This window comes from Acanthopagrus latus, chromosome 13 (genome assembly GCF_904848185.1).
Source record: "Acanthopagrus latus isolate v.2019 chromosome 13, fAcaLat1.1, whole genome shotgun sequence".
Lineage (NCBI taxonomy): Eukaryota > Metazoa > Chordata > Actinopteri > Spariformes > Sparidae > Acanthopagrus > Acanthopagrus latus.
Genome location: NC_051051.1, coordinates 12,150,915 through 12,172,069, shown reverse-complemented (window position 1 = coordinate 12,172,069; position 21,155 = coordinate 12,150,915). Strand labels below are relative to the sequence as shown.

General features: G+C 42.8%; 2 protein-coding genes across 2 annotated transcripts; both read right to left on the bottom strand.

Annotated features, from left to right (window-relative positions):
* Positions 1-4,684: 4,684 nt before the first annotated feature.
* aspa (aspartoacylase) lies at positions 4,685-14,363 on the bottom strand. The gene is made up of 6 exons (XM_037119354.1): positions 13,881-14,363; positions 10,692-10,887; positions 8,735-8,828; positions 8,495-8,602; positions 5,974-6,083; positions 4,685-5,807 (listed from the first exon to the last, which is right to left on the bottom strand). Exons 1-6 carry the CDS (start codon positions 14,120-14,122, stop codon positions 5,616-5,618), a joined length of 942 nt encoding a protein of 313 aa, XP_036975249.1. The 5' UTR covers positions 14,123-14,363; the 3' UTR covers positions 4,685-5,615.
* Positions 14,364-15,568: 1,205 nt separating this feature from the next.
* LOC119031130 lies at positions 15,569-20,203 on the bottom strand. The gene is made up of 5 exons (XM_037119353.1): positions 19,761-20,203; positions 19,368-19,671; positions 19,150-19,268; positions 18,484-18,517; positions 15,569-18,391 (listed from the first exon to the last, which is right to left on the bottom strand). The coding sequence occupies exons 1-5, from the start codon at positions 20,012-20,014 to the stop codon at positions 16,289-16,291; spliced, it is 2,814 nt and encodes a 937-aa protein (XP_036975248.1). The 5' UTR covers positions 20,015-20,203; the 3' UTR covers positions 15,569-16,288.
* Between the last annotated feature and the right edge of the window lie 952 nt (positions 20,204-21,155).

The window sequence follows — 21,155 nt, the reverse complement described above, 5'->3', positions numbered from 1 at the left end:
GTTTCGAGACTTCCTGTGTTGAGGCATGCTGCCTTCACGCGCTGCTCGGGCAAATGTGCAGTGTACAGTGTTTCATAAAGAACATCAAGTAGGTGGAAAAAGAGAAATTGATGCAACACACATCGATCACAGATTTAAAGATTGTGTGTTAGACTTTAATTTATTTTGCTCCTTTCAGTGTATGATTTCCCCCAAACAATTTTCCTAAACGATTATAAACATCTGTGTTATTTTACTGTATCAGATGTTTCAGTAATATATGTTTTTGAGTGGTAATATAACGCGTTGCTAATAATAATATTTCAGTGATAAGTTACGTCATGTAACTTGTTACAATCTGCGTAACCGACAAGGTAAAGCATTTATTGTTTTGTTGGGTTTTTTTTAAGAATTCATCCACACCAATATGCCCATATTAATATAGGTTTTGCTTGTGTTTGACATAACAGAGCCTATAGGTTGTTTATTCAGTCTTTGTGTGATTGAAATGAGCCATACCTCGCAGGCCTAATGATGAAGCCTAACCCTCCTTAAAGCTCATTTTCATTTACATTCTTGAATCACATGTGCCCATGTGTTACTGCAGTAATATTGTAACATGATACATTTCTTTAAGATGAAGGTGACTAGTAATATGTAATATATTGCATTTTGAAAGTAACTTGCCCAACACTGCCTACAGTACTTACACACACATTCCATGAGCAAAGCAGGAGCAGGAAGAAGAAAAATGTATGGTATGTGCCCCCCAAAAAACCATTGCTCCCATAGCATTAACATTTAGAAACCAACCAAAAACTAAGGCCCTACTTTCTGTTAGATTAGCAGGGTGTCAAAATGTGTAAGTGTTATTAAAAATACATATAGGAGAAAAAAAAATACAACAAGCATAAAAAAAACACCCTCAGTAACACATAAATACAATAATTATATCTCTCATGTCCGTAAAGTTTACAGATTAGATAATAGTGTATGATAGTCATAATAGTCACAAATGTTTACCACCAACTGTACACACCGCTAATCTTCACATGACTTGATTACCACAAAATATTCTCATTCAAACTCACTAGTTCGAAAAATTCCGACAGCACATGAATGCAACACGTATTGGCTCAGTGGTAGCTGCTGATCAGTGAAAGTTATCACTCCTCTGCTTGAATAAAAAATTAGTCATCATAAGGCTTTATCTAGGGTTTAAATGTTCACTCCATGTGGCACAAATTGAATTGATTAATTTCAATATTTTCTGATATCCATGTAAATGGCAGATGACATGGTGGGTTATTTAAGCCGCTGAAGAGTCTTTCTATTATAGAAAACTGGCTCAAAAAGAATTGGTGGATATTTTCACCTTTTCCAAAAGTAAAGGTCCATAGGTTAATTCAAGTCATCACTCCATCTTATGTGTACAGTAAACTTTTGCAGATTTCTATTGCTTGGGTGTTATTATAAGTACAGCCCTATTGGATAGTGTGTGCTTCCTCTGGTTTGTATTATGCACTTAAGGATCAATAAACACAGTCATCTTTACTTTTCTAATGTACTGCACAGGGTTTTCTACTCAAGTTTCAATGGTGGCACATTGCACAATTACTCATTTCTATCCCCATCAGGATAAATTTGATATCACTATCGTGTCATGCAGGGACACAGAAAAAAAACACACGAGAAACCCTTGTTAATGAAACTTCCTGCATTTGCTTTAAAGGTGCATTCGTGGGTTTCACACTGCCTCCTCACATATTGCTCTAACATTTAATGAAATTAGAACGCACACACCATTGCTTTGTAGATGCTATGCATATTGGATACAGGAACACGTATAACTCCCAGTAGATAAGCACACCCTCACTTGCTTGTTTTTATTAATGACATTTTATCACTGCAGAATAATCTTCAGAGAGTAATGTGACACTTGCTCAACCTTTTCCACCCACTTCATTTGTGGCACACCAGACAGACACTTGACATTTACCAGCCCAACACTTTTAAAATTAGCAGTGGAAGAAAAATGTTACATCTTACCTGGAAGACGTTTGATCTTAGCGGTTTTCATGATTAGGCAAAAGAGAAAACGTAAACCCTAATCGCCTTCATCTCAGCCCAGCTGCATTCATGTGAAAAACTGGTTATCAGCCAAGCACGAGACTTCCAGTAAAGCAGAGTTGCAATGCTGCACAACACAGGAGAAAGTTATCAGTGTGGACAGAGGATGAGAGGGGAGGGTGGAGGCAGAGATGGACGCTTGGTACTTTTGAGTGCCCACTTGGATCCCTGCCCGGAACTGAAAGATCATTCTGCTAAAAGCTTTCAGTGGCCGAGAGGAATCATTGATCAGCACTTGCTGCAGGCTTGAGAGCCCTGATTGGGTTACTGTAATGAATAGATGAGAGAGGCTATGACCAGTCTGAAGTCACGAAACTACAAATCACAAGCCTAACATGATATCCCAGGAAATGTATGGACTTCTCTGGCTAACCAAGTGTTCAATCCAGTCAGTTGTTGGAATGCAGAAGTGCCTCAGCTGGATCAGCCATACTGCTCATACTTTACTGATATGATTGTTCCACATCAGTACAACAAAGATGTAGCTTCTGATTTTGATGACTCTGAGATAATGATGTGACGAGGGAAACGGCAGGACAATGCTCAAAGTTGGCACACAGCATTCTTTAAAATATCACTACCGAAGTTCTTTCATGCACCAAACAATACATCCACCACTGTTCGAGTCTGATTAACTGACTCCTCCGACTTGATTTACTGCATGTTTGTGCTTATGTCACCCGACAACTGAAAATATTTTCATAGGTTATCTACACCTCTTGACCTACTTCGCTCCCATTCAGTTCCAGATGTTGTGGTACACCTAAGACGTATAATCTAGCTGTTGAATGGAATTCATCGCTGAGAAATGAGAAGCAACCAATAGTGCGGGGTGAAGACATGAACAAAATCCCCGGCTATGTTCTAATTGTAGCACTGTATGAAAAAAGTATGTGTCACTGTAAACACGTGTGTGTCTTCTATAAACACCCAACATGTTCTCTGCAACATACAGTATACAGTGTAAACATATAAGTGGTGGAGGAAGTATTAAAAGCAAAAGTACTCAATGCAGAAAAATAAGCATTATATTGGTAGATTATTATGAATTATGCGTCAATGTAATAGATGCATTATACTTTCGCAGTGGCTGCATTTTGAGCTATTTTGCGTAGGACTGTGACTACTGATTATTTTCATTATGGATCCATCCGCTGATTTTTCTTCTCCGCTAATCGAATGATTGTTTGTCCAAACCTCAGAAGTATTAAAATGTGCTTAAAATAAATATTAAAATAATAGAAAGTAAAGGCAGATGTGATTCACATTTATGAAGCTGAAACCAGGAATTGTTTTTACATGACAAATGACCGAAATGATCATCAAAACAGTTGCCATTCAATTATCATTTAAGAGCATATAAAGAGCTCCATATGTTGTGTATGTAAACATCTTAATGTATAAACTAACTAGTAACTTAAGCTTCCAGATAATGTAGTTGAGTAAAATGTACAATGTTACCCACTGACAGGTGAAGCAGAAGTAGAAAGAAGCACATCAAGACTCCAGTAAACTACCTCAGATTTGAACTGAGTAAATGTACTTGTTGCAGTCCACCAGTGAATATCATGAACAGCATGCTGTATGGTGTTGTGTCAGTATTGTGCTCTGTGCTAAGGAAGACGGAGCTTTGCTAAAAATGACACAAATTAGAATAAGCTCTGGTCAAGATTTTCAATACTTAAATATCTTTGGTTACAAGGTAAATTCACTGTCATTTTTCAAACCACAAGTGTTTTTTTTTTTTGTTTTTTTTTTGTTTTTTAAGAAAAAGTTCTTTCTGCTACATACCTTTTGGAAAATGGAGTGCTGATGATGAAGTGAGGAGTCTCACAGTCAGGGAGATGAAGCTGCTCTGCAGTCAGGTGTTATGGCAGCAGACACCAGGGGGATCAGACTGTTGCTGGGTGGGTGTAGTCTTTATGTATCCTTTGGGCTCTGTGCAGGCAGATCACTTCACAGATATCACTGATGCTCTGTACTTGGAACCAGTGATGTTCTGGTTGGTTTTAATCACCAGCTGTAGAACCCTCCTGCGCTGGGCTGTACACCAACCATGCTTGGTCCAGTTTGTGATGCTTCCTGACAGGGTGCTTTCTATTTCTCCTCTGATAAAAGTTGACCAGAACCCTGCTCTGGATTTTAGCCTTCTTAGTTTAAGTAGCAAGTCGAGCCTCTTCTGTGCTTTTCTGACCAGGGTGGTGATGAGTGATGATCGCTGATTATCAGTGATGTTAATTTCAAGGAACCAGTAACTGTTCACTTGCTCCACCTCAGCTCCAGCGATATAGACAACATATTTAAATAAACTGGACATAAACATCTACTTAATTCTCCCAAATGACAATTGGTCCAGAAAGACTTTCAATATGGAGATTATTCTAAATATATAAATGTACATTTGAGATGCATGTGTCTGTGGTTATGGAGCAACAAAAGTAAAAGTCCTGTCTGTGAGTATATCATAGAGAAGACTTCAATGAGTGGTTATGTGACGCCCTCTTGTGGCTGCAGGAGTTACCCTACATGACAAAACAAGCATGCTGAGTCCAAGCAACACAATAAAAGGGCACAGTAGAGCATAGTACTACATTTATTGAACGGATCATTTCCACAGGACTTCAAGGACAGTAAACATTACTAATCATATAAATGGTGCTACAGAAAATATTGCTGAGTGATCAAATGAATTACTGTCAGACCACAGCGACACACTTTGAGACGACAAGGACGTAAAAATATTAGAAAGTACATATGCTTCGTGATTCAACGAGTCTTATACGTCACTTAAAACCAACATACAGTACAAGTATATCAAAATAGACACAAATATATTATTATAAAACACGTTTCAAACTGCATCCCGCGTGTGTAGAGGAACGGAACATACTCCATTTCTTATCAAAATAATATCTTGTTTTCCAACACACATAATCTACAAGTTTCACTCCAAATTTGTTGTGCAATTCTTTTTTTTTTAATCCAAAGTCTCTGTTAAGGCAACAATAGGACAGCACCACATATGCAACCACTGGTGTTACAGGTAGGTAGAATTGAAGGCCACAGACACCCTACCGAAGATGGTACAAATATATTGTCAGAAGGAGACGAACGACATACAGTTTTGGGTCAAAAGTTGCAGGTTAGAATCCTCAATGGCTGTCCTGAGCAGTAGTAGGAGTGTTGAGTGATGATTCAGTGATTAGGCCTGGCCTTAAATATTATAAAACGTATTGATTTAATGTCATTTAAAATAACAGTAGTATCATAAATATTTACCACAGCAGTATACCAGTCGTCAAGACTTTCACAGACACTCTTGGCAAAGCCTCCGCGAGCGTTCTTTGCATAGTTAATTCATTTTCTGATAGTAAACGCATAGAAAAACGAAATCAGTGTGTAAAAGATGGTGCCTAGTCATCATGGGAGAAAAGTCTCATTTGCTAACAGAACAAAGTGTAAAAAATCTATACACGGATCGTTTTTGCTTTGCGGCTGACGCGTACTCATGCTTTTCTGATGGCGCTCGCGACCAAGGTTTCCCGCCTGGTGGTCACAAACGCCTGTTGTTTCTCATAATACGCCGCCTCATTTATAAAAGTGGGATAGACGGTGCCTGAGCCTTGGTAGTGGATGGTCTTTCCGTCGAATGTTTGGAACATGGGGTCACCGGGGTTCAGCGGTTCCCAGTCACAGTCCTGAAACAACAACAAGCAATAAGTAACTTGAGGATGTTGCTCAAGCTAAAATAACATATTCTCCCATCAACCGAAGAAGGCTCATTTCCTCTTTCATAATAACTCATTTTTAGAGCTCAGTATACATTTGGGCTTGTGAAGAAAGGCAGACCGTTCTAAGTTTTACCTGCAGGTTAGGGTGCACCATGGCGATGATGTTTCCATTGGCATCTCTGGGGTAATCGATCCTCTCTGAGACCCAGAAAACCTCCACCGTACAGGGAGGGAACTCCATGCCTGCAAAACACAAATCCACAACATTGTAAGCAACCTGGAAAATCTTGTAGCCCCAAAAACTATTGCGATTACTGTCGAAAATGTGACTTCATATAGGACAAAGGTGGAATTATTTTTCAAAGACAAGAGAAGACAGAAGAAGAAATGAGGAAAAACAGAAATAGGCCATGTCATGTCATGTTTTGATGCAAGTCTCCCTAAATGTATAAAAAGGATGATGCCTCTGAGTACTCAAGCATAAAACAATTTAAGAAAAGAAAAAGAGGGACACAAACCGGCAAAATAAAAAGATCAGTCAGCCATTGAGGGAGAGAACAGTGCTTTCCAGCTGCAAATGATCCACCTCTCTCCCACTGTGGTCTCAGCTAAGAAAACACTATTTTAATGATCAACTTATTTAAAGAGGAATCATCATGCAAGGGGAAATACAGACTTAAAAAATAATAGCTTCTCCCAGGATACCGGATAAAAACCTTAGGAGGTGTCACTAAAGCAACACCAAACAGGGGGATGGGCTTCTGATGAACAAATAAAAATAAAAGCAACGTCCTAAATTAAGAGAACTCCATGAAAATCAGCTATGGGTTGAGAGAGGATTAATCAGCAACTTGTGATTATGCAGCTTTCAGCAATGCATTTTGAAGAGGCCAGTGAAGCCTCAGATACGTGACAGTTACTCCACTTGATGGAGGAAATCTCTTGGTACTTTCAGCACATTTGAAAGGATGATGGTGGATCACCAAAATCAATTGGATCTATCCACTAGGAACCACGCATGTTGATGCAAAATGTTATCTTAGGCCATCATGTGTATGCTGAGATATTTTACAGAGTCGCTGGAAACTTTAACCTGCAATGTTGCAAAGGGGAAAAAAGTCTGGAAATCACCAAAAATCATGGGGATTCATCCTATGGGCACCATGAATGTCTGTAGTATATACTTAGTATGAAGTGTACAGACTGAAAGATACTAATTCAGATTTTTTATATGGGAGTAATATCAAATACTGATAAGGATCGAGCATATTCAAATAATCTGTGAGGTTGCTATGAGGTCTGTCTGTCACTTTTAACTTCTACTTCTACTATTGATTTAGTCACTATAATAAAGGCTTTTTAAATATTTCCGTCCTTCCTTTTCCCCATTTTCCAAAAGCACCAGACAAAGTTTTTCTCTATCTGAATTCTAGTAATTTGGTAAAGTTTGTTGAACTTAAGGCTGGAGGATTCCGCACAGTGCAAGATTCGCCTTGTTCACTCTCTGGATCTCAACAGGAAGTGCAGTGGTTTCCGGCAGAGCCTGGACGTTAAGTAAGTAGATGCTCAATGAACTGCTTAACCACGCAAACGTGTGAGACCACCACTGAGCTATACTGTTACGTAAGTGGAAGCACGGAGCAGGAAAAGGACAAACAGTTCTCCCCACTGAATCTGTGAGAAAGTCATTTTCAACTCGAACAATTATTGAATCTCCTGCAGCTACACTGCTTGTTTCTTCCTGCTGGCCGGCTTCAAAGCGCAGGAACACCGATTCATCACCATGGCCCGGCATTCATCGGCACCAGCGTGGCCCCACGACAGAAGATTACCACACCATTGGCAGCCAGACTCTAATGACATGGAAAGTGACCAACTCCCAACAAGCAGACCATTCAGCTGCCGTCCAGTCAGGGGAAACCAACGGACGGCAACTCGCACTTGGCACAGAGCGCTTGTTTACGTAAAAGAGGAAGGAGAAAAGCTGCCTTGCACCTAAACATTGCAAACACTGTTCTGGGCCTTGGGGAAGAGAAGTGGCAGAGCGGAGGCGGGATGAGCCAGATGCGGATAAATTTAGAGACATGTAGGTACATCTGGATGAATCAGGCAGACACCCTTGGGCATTTTGTCACAAAAGGTTTCTCATCCCGATGATGCTGACAAACAGGAAGACTGACTGTAAACAGGCTATTTTCTTATTACATAACACATTATGAATCATAACATTAAACATCCCTGAGCCAAAATTCTAGAGAGATAATTTCATACTTTGGAGGTTCCTGCAAACCTGGGGGGCTCCCTAGTCCCTTTGTTAATACTGCTTGCGTCCGATGTACAGAGGCAGTGTCCTCGCCACAGCGGCCAAAGGTTCGTGTTCCCACTTGAGGCTATTCGCTGCAATTCATGCTCTCTGTCTCTCCCCATTTCACTCTCATGTCACGCTTCATCTGTCCTATCGAATAAAGCGATGAAAAAAAAAAATCTCGATGGATAAAAAGCACTACAGGTGTGAGGAAAACTGTGTTTTTTTCTATCAATTTTGTGGTGAACTGTCTCTTTAAAATCGTATGACATGGCCCATTGTTAAATGCCATGTACATGCAGTGTACTACAGCTTATACATTAAAGCTGCTGTGGCATGCTGGCCTTACCTTCATTAAACAGTTCGATGAAGTCCAGGGCATGTTTCAATATGACCCTCATAGCTTCGAAGATGTTACTCCTCAGAACACCTTGAGGCTGAGGACCCACTTCCAGACCTGCAGTGAAACAATCGGAGGACACGTTCATGCATGGAAAACAATTTACTTCCAACTGAATAGATGTCTCGGGGGACGTCTTAAATACAGCCCTTGTCCCCGGAGCTATTTGGCCGAACTTGTGACACTCACCAACAGGGTGCTTGGCAACTGAGCGTGAAGTGGAATATTTCAACAGAGGGTGTTCATTGAGCAGTACGAGACAACTGGCGGGAGCGATGGCTTTCTGCAACACAGAGCCGACACAAAACAAGATCTCAGCTGCAGAGTTTCCAGAAAAAAAAGAAAAAAAACCACCTTAATACTGTCGCGCATCGGGTGGCCATCTCATGCAGACCTAACTGTGAGTGGCTGCTTGGATGATTTTCGCTCGACTGAACAGAAAATTTAATCTGCGCCAGCCTGCAGCGGGACAAACATGACACAGACAATAACAGGCTGACAAGACACGATGAGGGAAACTAGCATGAATTAAGTTTGAGGTGGTCTTCTATCCTGGTGATGAGTAAAGGAACAGCATCATTTACAGCATGAACAGCGATGTGATCCTTGTCTCCGTCATTTTGTAAGTAGGCTACTGGATGAAATAGTCCAGCTAGGATGTTATGAGTTTAAAGGGCAGGTTCACCCCAAAAATGAAGTTTCAGCCAGTCGGCGAGACTTTTCTGGCGTTCACAGCAGAACAGTGTTTCAGCACTCTCCTGAACAACTGAAGCGGATGGGGACTTTGTTGTAAAATGGGAAAAAAACAACAACCATGAAACATAAAACGGCTCCATATGGCTCATCTGGTGTAAACCAAGTCCCTGGAAGCCCTGAGACCCCAAACTGATTCCAGAGGGAGTTATTTACATCCTTGACGGTGGTTTTGTCAGTTGAGCTCATTCACCCAACTCGGACGGGGTGCACACTAGAGTTTTTAGTGAAGATTTCAGCTTAACAATGGGTGTACATAATGTCTTGGGGCTTTTGGAGACTTGCATAATCCTGGTCGAGATGTATGGAGCTATTTTGTTTTTGTGGTTCCAAAAAACGCTTTATGGACTATGATACTTCACCCGTCACGCCATAGACATGGGATTGAGGAGATAATGACTGAATTCTCAATTCTGGGACAACGTATCCTTGAAGCTGACGATGAATTAACACCTTAAGACCAGTCCCAAGGATTAAGTAGAGTCCGAACCACAAGATATTCTAAAGGACTGACGTTCGCCTTCAGACAGTGGCATGACTGTCCATGAAACAGATACTAAAATCATGACTGATGTTTCAGCCTTAGACTGCTTCTGAATGGAAGAGCAACGTGCCAGATGACTCAGACCTCTCAACACCAAGGCCAGAGCAATGACTCATTTGACAACTGATGTTTGAAGGTTTTTGATGATAGCACATGGGGCTAACTTCTATGGTCAGTTTTTTTTTATCTATGTATCTCTGTGAAGCCTTTTGTGTTTCTAAAAGTTATAATAACCCAATTCTCACAACCTGTGTTGCTTACAGTCACTTCGCCTCCTTAGTGTTGCTCTGCAATGCCTCTGTCTTGTTTTGAAGCGCAAGCAGAGGATCTACTGCAGATAACAGATTCAGTTCGATACATAACAAACGAAGTAAGGCGAGGAAAGTAGTTTAGAGTGCTTATTTCAGATCTGACAAAACAAATGCTATGCCGACTAATTTAAGAAGGATTAAGAGGGGGAAAAAAGTAGAGGCATCTTGTCGCGCTCAGGAGAGATTTTGTGGCCCACGAAAAACTGACGTTGCGTCTGGATTACTGGGATAGTTGATCCGTTGAACCGACAAGTGAAGGTAAATTGAGGATTTTATTATTTACATAGGTTAACTGATCCTCCCCAGAGACATTTATTGATAAAACACTGACTTTTAAGCACACACAATGGTGTAAAAGATGGAAGTCAATCTTAACATACTACGCTCTGTACTGTAGGTGTCATACAACTTATTTATGGAGCATTCTCTCGCTTGGGGAGTTAAAAATTACCTACAGAACATAATAAGCCCCCAGAATAACTAATATTGCAGGGGGAAAGTTTAAAAATGTCAAAATTTGCTCTTTAAGTGCGGTCACCTTGATGTAGTTCATCATCTGCAGATTGAAGTGGTCTTTGGAACTCTCCAGAATCAGAGTGCAGCCCATGTTGGACGTTGTGTTGTGGAGGTCGAAGATGACATCGTAGGCCTCGGGGCTCCCCTTGGGCCCGAACAGCCTGTTGATCTCCTGGGCCCTCTGCACCTCGTAGGGCAGGTTATCTCCTCCCGGGGCACTGTATGACACACACACATGCACACACACGTGAGCGCAGTCGGATGCAGACACATTAACAGCTTATCAGATGATTCTGCGAAAGGAGGCACATTAATGATTTACACCTGACCTGCGCACCCTGTCACACTTTCACCTCACTGCTGGAGGATCTCTGAGTCACACCCTACAAGTTAACACGCCGTCTGTCGGGTTAAAGCGTGCACAACAGTGTTTTGTGCATTTCAGTGAAGGCTGAAAAAAATAAAAAAGTAAAAATCCAGTTTCAGTGCTGAATGAGGCTTTGTATTCCTTACACTTCTTCACATGCGGAAAACAGGAAAACATTAATAACGGCAAATTATGTCTTGATAATCAGTGTAATTCCACCCAATTTGTTAAATCTAGAAAGTGACGGTGGCCATTAAGTCCGGGCCGGAATACAAACGCTGGATTCAGCCAGACAGTGGCCTCCTTTTGTGAGTGTTAAGAGACAAAATGTAATGTCTTTTCTCCCGGCCTTGCATGTCAGCAATAGAGGATCCTTGAGAAATGTGCTTTGTCCCCAGGCTAAACTTGGCTTGTCCCCCCCCACCCACGTCCATAGACACTCTACACAGGCTGAACAGAGAATCAGAGAATGAGAGCTTCCCTTCTTTTCTCTTAGCTCTTTTAAAGCATTTCAAAATAACCAGCGGTCTAGGCTATTCTCCGAGCTACTGTAGCCCAGCAGCACCTCTGCTGTCCATATTGTCTCGCCTGCCCTCACATCTGCTCTTTTGACCCCATTTTTCAGCAGATATCTGGCATTGTCTGGACTGTTTGTACACAAGCACAGCGTGGAGCACGGCTTTAAAGTGGTCTCCAACACGCCGGCAGTAAATATGAGGGAGAGTGGGGAGCTGTCGGTTTAGTTAAAGTTGAAGTACAGGACACCGTGAGCCGTTAATCTTCTTAGATGTAGCCTGGAAAAAAAAAGCAGTTTGTAAGCTGGAGAGCGCTTAGACGATCTTTAAAGATGATTCATTACACACAAACACACAGCATGATCGGAGCTCTTACCATCAAGTTATAATCCGCGGTTGTTTGAATCACAAAATGCGCCGTACATCGTAAGAAATGATAATTGCCTTAATGTGAAAAGTAGCCAAAGGTCAAACTTGGGTAAAAGTAAAAGCTGTCGTGTTATAATATTACTTTGGTATAAGTGGAAGTCACCCGCACATATTTTACTTCAGCAAAAGTAAAGTATCCGATGTGAAATTTACTCAAGTATTAAAGGTAATTTTCAGCATTAAAAGTAAATGAATGTATTTACATAAATGTATACTTGGTGTTATAAGCGTTAACTGCAGTGTTTGCAAAAAGTACCCCAAACTAAAGATATCCTGTTGAAATGTTACTTTGGTGAAAGTGAAAGTTGCTCATAGGCATAGAATTTCAGTAAAAGTCTAAGCACCACTGGTACATGTCATATCATTTACTGGTACTGTACCAGTATCTGATATGAAATGTGCATAAGAATCAAAAGTTAAAGTAAAATAAAAACCTGTATTTACAAGTATGTGTAAACTGTACACATAGCGTAATTGACCTACTCAGTTATTGGATCTGCTAGTCAGCGTTTTTCTGATTCAGAATCCCTGTTTGTCGTGTTGTTCTTTTACACGGTTGCTAATAAATTCAAGATAAAATGTGCTGTCGTGGCTCTGATGCAGCAGGCAAGCGATCTGCACGGTAACTAAAGGTTTCAAGCAAATGTAGTGGAAAAGTGGAAGCACAAAATTGAAAACTCCATAAAAGTTGTACTTCAGTCGATGTAATCAGCCACATTCCAGCACTGCTCGATTATATACAGTGCTATCTAAAGACATGGATGACAACATTCACATGTTGGGGGGGAGTGTTAGGGGTCAGGGTTCAGCAGCTATACAGACACATCCTGGTGAGCATGAAGCACAGACACACCATAATGATAATAACCTTGGGAATGCTGTGATGGGACCCCTCTGATGATTTATGGATACATCACGTTATCCAACCACATTAGTAACAGGGGCGCTGTGTGTGTGTGTTCATGCGTGCATTGCTGACTGTATGGGCCAGCGTTTGCGTAAGACCCGTGTTTTCCGCCATAGTGCGCACGAAGAGGAGGAGGAGGAACGCATACAAAAATAAATAAATAAATAAACAAACGGATAAATAAATAAAATAATTCATTTGTAGCTCGGTCACGTTTCGCTCACGTTTTCCCTGCTGGGCTGACAGTCAGCTCCAGACCAGGGAGGACACGCTGCTCCGCTGTTATTGGCAGAGCGGGCTGTGGGGAGGGGGCGACAACTGGGCTGATGGTAAACACACACGCACACACACACACACACACCACCTGTGATAAATTAATGAAGATGTTCACGTGAACGCTTTTTCCGGAAGAAAAACGGTGTTAATCTATTTTTTTTTTCTTCCGTATTTCCGTTTTTTAGTGTCACCGTTTTTCCCTCCGCACCGTGTTGTTGGGTTTTCACTGACTGAGCGACACATCCTCACACCCACATCATCATCCTCCCCGCACTTGTCTGCGAGTGAATTCCGTCAGTATCGTTACGTTACTACGCCGTCGTTACATTTAACAACACGTGTCCGATAATGAGCAGTAGAGATGTGAAAGGATTTACACATTTTCTCATGGATACATTCTTGATTTTAGTGAACAAAAAAAAAAAAAAACACCCAAGGAGAAAATGTACACACCACTCGGACAGTGTGACGGTGTACAGTACAGGTATGTACCTGTGCCAACTCTTTAGTTTTTTTCTCAGCGGAACACACAATCAGTACCATCACATACGGATCTGTTGCGAAATGTGACTGTTTTCTGGATCCGTGCCATGAAAAGTTTCCATTCAACGTGTATGACAGTGGACCGGAACAACAACAACAACAACATCAACAATAACAAACACCCTCCAGCCCCGTATAGGGTGACGGCTCGCGGGGGAGTCGCGTAGTGTTTACCTGAGGTTCTCCGGGCTGAAGGCTCGGTTCAGGTCCGTGTCCACGTATCTCGTGCACTTCTCCACCGCCTTCGGGTTGGTGATGAAGGGTTTGGTCTCGACACCTTTCCTCTGGATCTCGGCGCCGTTCTTCACCCACAGGTTGACGAGCGTCACGCCGGACATCTCGTTCCCGTGCGTGCCCCCGAAGATAGCCACCCTCCTGGCCGCGTTGAAACACACGCTGTTGCTGTACGAAGACATGACTCGGACGCCGAGGACCGTGTTGAGTGTGTGTGAAGACACGCTGGGGTCAGAGGGTTCCGGGAGCCTCGCAGCCTCACGGTTTAAATGCCTGCCGTGGCTGCGCGCTTACGTAACGTGCCCGCGGGCTTGTTGTGGTCAGTCAGCGTGCGTAAAATGCGCTGAGTTGTGCGCGACATCTCGAGTTGCGGGCGAAACTCCAGTTAACAGGCTCGCCCCCCCCCCCCCCCGCTTTGTTTACCTCCGACCGTCAAACTACAGGGACACGTTAACTGTTCGCTTCCGGCGAAGCTCTTCCAAAATAAAGCGGAGTCAAAACAACCTCGCTGTCTTCGGTCCACTAATCCACGCTCGAAGACAGAGGCTACTTCCGGTCACGGCCTTCAGAATAAAACGATTCGGACGCGTTTAAGAACAACAAAACGCCTATGGAAAAACACAACGTGCACGACTGTTAGTGATAGGTGCATGTCTGTCTTCGAAAAAGTAAAATCTAGTTTATTTTTCTTCCCTATGTCCTTCAATCATTGTACATGTTCATGTCACATCTATACATGTACACTTATATTTATATATTTCTTAAACTTCCTTTGTGTTTGTCATCTTATTTTCATGTACTGTACTTCATTCTTGGCACCTATACACTCCCTTTGCTGCCTTTTCCACCTATCAGGTTGTTACCAGAACTAGTATTATCCACGACTCTAGTTTTCTCCGTTACACTACCAACCCATGGGCTTGTTTTCAATGCATCTGTTTCCATGTTGAAACCTTTATTGACTGTCATTGCTGGATTGCATTTCTTTTCATGACCGACACTATTTATTTAACCTTTTTTTTTTTTTGTAAGTACTTTACTAACACCGCAAACACTGCTCAGGAACAGCTCGAGGAACAGCTCGAGGAACACCCAAGCTGTCGACGACCGGGCCTCCAAATTCCCCAGATCCCAAGCTGACAGAACATCGGTACGACGTGCTGGAGCAGGTCTGATCCATGGAGGCCCCCCCCCCCAACATACAGGACCCAAAGGATCCACTAGAAAACGCACTGGTGCCAGAGACCGCAGGACACCCTCATTAGACTTCTAAAAGTACAGTATCAACATAACCAAACAATGTGTCTTATTTCTAGAAAGCAGAAGCACAGCATCACCCATTAGCCTCACGAATGTCTCACACCCTAAGGTGCACGTTGTTAGAGCTGTAACAAAGACGCCTCAGACTCAGACTAATCAGCTTGTTGGCAGTTAAAGTGCACTCTGTAAAAGGACAAGCACAAGTACGGCGTAACGTCTCATGTAATTATACAGAAGATTTAGAGCCGCTGTGTTCAATCAATTAGTCGTCAACCATCAAATTATTCAGCAATATTTTCCGGTTTCGTTCCTCCTCTATGACAGTAAACTGAACATGTTTGAGCTGGAGACATTCGAGGACGTCATGGTGAGCTTTTGGAAACACTGAAAGACCTTTTTTATTTCCTGACATTCATTTAAACCAAACAGTTTATCAATTAATCATACAAAGAATCGGCAGAGAGAAGAATTGTTAGTTTTAGGCCCATCAGGGACTTGAGCTAGAGCATGATTTTTTTTTCACATCACCAGAAGAAAAATGTTTATCTGTCGACTAGAAAGGTGCAGCTGCAGGGCAAAAACCCATAAAACAGGACAGGGATTATGGAGCGATATTATTCTTTTCTCCCGACTGCCATCGGGTGGCAGGTGAGGCGTTCAGATTTACACCCCTCAGGTTAGTTAGTTGACAGTGGAGTTACAATTGAAAAAAAAATAAATAATAAAAAAAAAACATAAAACAAGGCTCCACAATAACAATTATGTGTTTCATCCAAAAACATCCAGACTCAGCCGCTTTTATTTAAAGAAATGAAAAAAAAATCATGTTTTTGTTGAGGTATATTTTGTCTCTTAAGTTCATATCAAACACCAAAAAGGCTGAGACCATGGTAAAAAAAAAAACCCAACACAACAAACCTTTGATACAAAACACAATATATCACAACATGAAACAATATATTTTTTAAACCTCATTGCTGTCACACTGTCCTTCTGTGAGTTCAGGCGATTCCCTCTGCAGATCAAACTTCCATCACTTTGTCTGCCGGTCTAGAACTCGTCCTAACAGCCAGTTCGTACCGGCAGTCTCAGAGGAAGCCATCACTTAGATTAAGAAGTGTCCGCTTGACCTTTGCGTGCTTGTTTTTCATGATGCGGTCTGGAGACGTTTTTTCAGTCACCGATATCAAAGTCTCTGACAGCATGGGGCTGCTGGGTTTGATACCGGGGTCGGGTGATTGCTCATTTCTTTCCTTTCTCCTCTTCTTTTTGTTTTCGCGGGGCTTGAACGACGCTTTCCCCTCGAGCAGATTTTTCCCGTCTCTCGTTTCGTTTGACGCCTGGTTTCCAGGTGTCTCTCTGCAGGTATTCAATGCAGATCTTTCTGACTTGGCATCTTCAGTGGTAGTGACGTGGCACTTCTTCTTCTTCTTCTTTTTCACCGCCGCGTCCTCATCGGTCGGAGGGTACCCCTCATCAGCCGCATTTTGAAACCTTTCCGCTGGGTTTGCCGACTCGCTTTCGTTTCTTCTACGTGTCTTCTTCTCTTTTGTTTTGTTTGCTTCCTCAAAATCCTGCCCGTGATCTGTTTCCACACCGTCCTCTTCTACTTTCACCTTCCTCTTCTCTTTCTTTTTTCTGACCCGGTCGTTAGATTCTTCTAAATTTCCTGCGACCTCCGCTGATTCTGTCTCAAAATCACCGGCGCCGACTGTTTTTTCTGCACCCACAGACTGCGGAGGAGAGTTTTGCTTCCCGTGTGTCCGAGCACTGTTTTCCTTCGCATCAGCAACGAGGAAGGATGGGGTCGCCCTCTTTTCCTTTTCCCGCACAGACACTGAATCATCTCTTTGTGTCGCATTGTCGTCTGTCATATTCCAGCCAGATCCTTCACTTATTTTCTTCTTCTTCTTCTTCTTCTTCTTCTTTTTCTTATTCATCAGTTCAGTGGTTTGGTCTTCAAGGCCCTCCGTCATTTCCTGGGCGTCATCTACATCTTCTGCCTCATCAGAGACAGTTTTCTTCTTCTTCTTCTTCACTGGTGTCCCCATTCTTTCTTCCGAGGTAACAGCTCCATTAAAGAGGCTCACATCTACGCCCTCGTCGCCATCTTGGCTCAGCTTTCCTTTCCTTTTTTTCGTTTTCTTCTTTATCGCAGCATCCTCAACATTCAGAGCTTCGTCAACTGTGCCGGACTGTAACCGCTTGGCGTCTTCGCCGCTTATTTTCCTCTTCTTCTTCTCCTCCTTGCCATCATTCTCCACGTTCGCTGAAAACACGGCCTCCTCAGTTCTCACATCTGATTCTGAGTTTCCATCCCCTCCCTGTCCAACATAGTCTGCTAAAGATTTATCCTTTTTTCTCTTCTTTTTCTTTGGTTTTGAATCAGGAGTGCCTTCCCCCTCCTGTGTTTGTGAGTTCTTTATACAATTTCTTCCATTAAATTCCAGCTCATCACTAGACTGTGCTGCTGGAGGCCCTGCCCTGTTATCCTCAGACAGGCCGGCTGCTTCTCGTGCCGCTGCATGCAGACGCTCTGGCTCCTCCTGACTCTGACCCATTTCTTCTTCTACGCTTTCAAGAGCTCCCTTGTCTTTTCTCTTCTTTTTCCTCCTCTTCGCGCCACTTTCATTGCTTGCCTCGTCATTATTAGTGTCGCGTGCGATGTCCGGGAGACTGCGGAGGAGGCTCTGGCTCTCAGGTTCATCCTCTGTCTGGGATAGCTCGCCCGTGTGGGAGACGACGGTCTGAGGTTCTGCTGCAGCCTCGGATTCTTCCCCAACGTGCTCGCCACGCCTTGGACTTCTCTGTGGCTCAGGTGGCTCGCAGACTGTGGCGTCGCTGTCGTCACACAGCTCTTCCTCCGTTACACTTTGCTGAAAAAGACCGTTTCCCTGAGCATGGCGTCTGTTTTTCTTTTCCCTTCGAGCCAGAATGTTTCCGCCACTTATCACGCGCTGCTCGTTCCTCTCCCTCTCGACCGGAGCTCCGCAAGTAGACTCTCCACCGTGACAGCCGTCTGCATCAGCAGACAACGGTTTTCCCCTCGTTACGGACCCCTCTGTCGCCTTGAGTCGTCCTCCTCGAGGGGTTTCTTGTCCGGGATTATCAGCTTTCCTCATCTGCTGTTTAAGGCTGCCCCACGTTTGTTGCCTCGTCGCTTTTGACAGCACCACGAAACGCTTCCTCTCCTGTGAGACGACACACAGATCAATACGAAGTTCACGACCAGAAAAGTGAAACGACATGCAAGGAAATTCTTTGTATTTAACAGCCTGCTCACCACAACTTTGATGTCCTCGTCTTCTTCTTCTTCTCTGTAACAGAGTAGATACATTTTATGCCCAGTGAGTCGATTTGCATGTATTTGCACAGTCGCCAAGAGGTAACATACTGTACAGAGCTAGAAAACTAGAGGCACTAAAGACGACCCCCACAAGGTATTTTAGTTGTTTGACGCAATCGAATCAAATTTTTTTTTTAAAGATCAGATCAAGATCAAGCTGTACCAGTACCTAAAGTTTGCTGCACCTAGATTTATCTCAATGTTTTCAACTACTTTTACCAGGATATGCCCAAAAACTGTGAATCTGAGGTCATATAGGCTATTCCGATTTTTTAATTACACATCTAACTTCAGACGGGTATGTTCCTTGAAAAAATAAATAAATCGGGGATTAGTGAAAATGTGCCTTTTTGAAATTTCATAAACTGTTTCTCCCTATCACGGTAATGTGACGTTTGCTGCGGCGTTGTACCGACGCACATTGTTTGTTTTTTAAATTTTTTATCTCGAGAACAAGATCTGTAGCAGGACGTCTGTGCAGTACTTCATTATAGTGCCCCCCCAAAAAATGAGTGCTTCTTGAGACATGGACACTGCACTCAGCCATGATGTGACTCTGATTCTATTGTGATTAATTGTGCAGGCCCCAGAAAACAAACGTACTCAGACAACGGGGATATGTTCTGCCCCTCCACGTCCACCGTTGGTAAAGACGACTGGGCATTGTGTCCCCGTTCGTAGCCCTCGATGAGACATTTGAAGAAGCCTCCCATTGCAGAATTCTGTAAAGAGAAAAAACATATATAGATACTTAACATTTATTAAAGTTATACAACAAAAGCTTGCAGAATGTTTGTACTGAAGCACTGCTTAATCCTTACGTGAAGGGCTTTGTTCTGCACGTTAAACAACCCAGTGCTTCTGGCCTTCCCCTTCAACTTCCTCCCTGACAGGAAAGGGAAACTGAACTTTGGCAGACTGCTGATTGGAGTCTGTTTCTTATTTCTCTCATCTTTGGCAGTTTTGGGTTCCTCGTGGGAATCAGACGATAAAGAGCCAGCATCACTTCCCTCTAGATCTCTGGGAGATACGGGTTTTGACCTCAGGCTGAGGCGTTCTCGCCTTCCTGACCTCACCGCCTCAGGGACTTGCTTCTGGGTTAGGAACAGGCTGTCTCCTGAGTCACTGCAGACACAAGCACACAAGTCAAACTGGACGCACTTTTCAAGGCGCCGTATCACCACTGGGACATGTGAGGAGTTCACCATCCTCACCTGTCTGCTGCGGCGATTTCATCACATACCCCGTCCCGTCCCACGGAGGACTCGAGATACCGCGATATTTTCTTCACATAATCGGGCGGGGAGCTCTCCAGGACAAGGTGGCACGGCTCGGCTGACAGAATCCCAGCAAGGCCACCAGACCGAGTGTAACGTGAAGACTTGCGCACTCCTGCCATGGCGCGCTTTAGCAAAAGATAACTGGCAAACTCCTTATCGGGAAGAAGTGGTGGCAGATTAAATCCCATTCATGCCTCCAAAGAATGCATACTCGAGCTTGTTCTGTTTCGTTTAAAGTCCGCTGTAGGATAATAATCGTGCTCATTGGCTAGCTGTATCACTGACTGTGTATAAACACGTTTCAGTACCCAAACAACGGAGAATATCACCTGCGCATGTGGTTCTCTGTAAACCAGGAAGTGTTTAAACGTCACCAGCCTGACGAACAATCATCTGACCAATCACCAGAGAGGAGGCAGCAGCCGCTAAATTAAACAAGAGGCGCATCGCTTTGTACTTCCGTTTTCGACATTCGTGACGTTTTACAGCAGTTTATTTCACATAAACCTGTAAACGCGTCATAGATACAATAATACAAATACAGTAATCAGCGCCACTGGATTCTTTTGATAAAGAGAAGCAGTCATCTTTGTTTAAGGAGCAGAAATTTGGAACCTTCTTCCCGCCGAGCTGAAAAATGCAGGTCCAAAAGCAAAACAACATTGTTTTCATACCTAATACATCTACACCGACAGATATGTACCGGGAGACACTGGAGTACTCCCTGCAAAACAGTTTAATTTTAATCAAACATACCCAGTTAATTTATTTAGTTAGTTTAGTTATACTATAGAATTGTAAAAAGTAACACTTTAAAAAGGTCTAAATAAAAGAAGCCTATAAGCATGGATTTAAATACAGTTTATATGTAAAGATATGTATGACTCATACATATCTTATAAGCTGTATTTAAATCCATGCTTATAGGCTTCTTGTGAAACTGTGAAAACTACTTATTCACTTCTACAGAACCCGAATTACGGCTTCAAGTTATTTTTGTTTGTTTTGTTTAGTTTTCCTCTAAACCAACGGTCCACATCACCATGACAAATGACGAAGGAAAGCAGCAAGCACCAACTAATGCTTTTGCTTTAAAAATGACAGCGCGACCACGCCACCTACACCTCAGAGACGCTCTGTTGTGCTTTCGCCAGGTAAAAATCAATTGCGCGTCTGCATGGCTCTTTACGGTAAATCCCTATGCGCGCCGACCGTGGTGCATTCAGGTACACCTTTAAAACTCTGAAACTCTTCTTGATGGCAACCAAACAGAAAAGCTCTCCCTTTTCATGCTTTTTTCCCCCCTATGTTTAACTACATAGACTACTT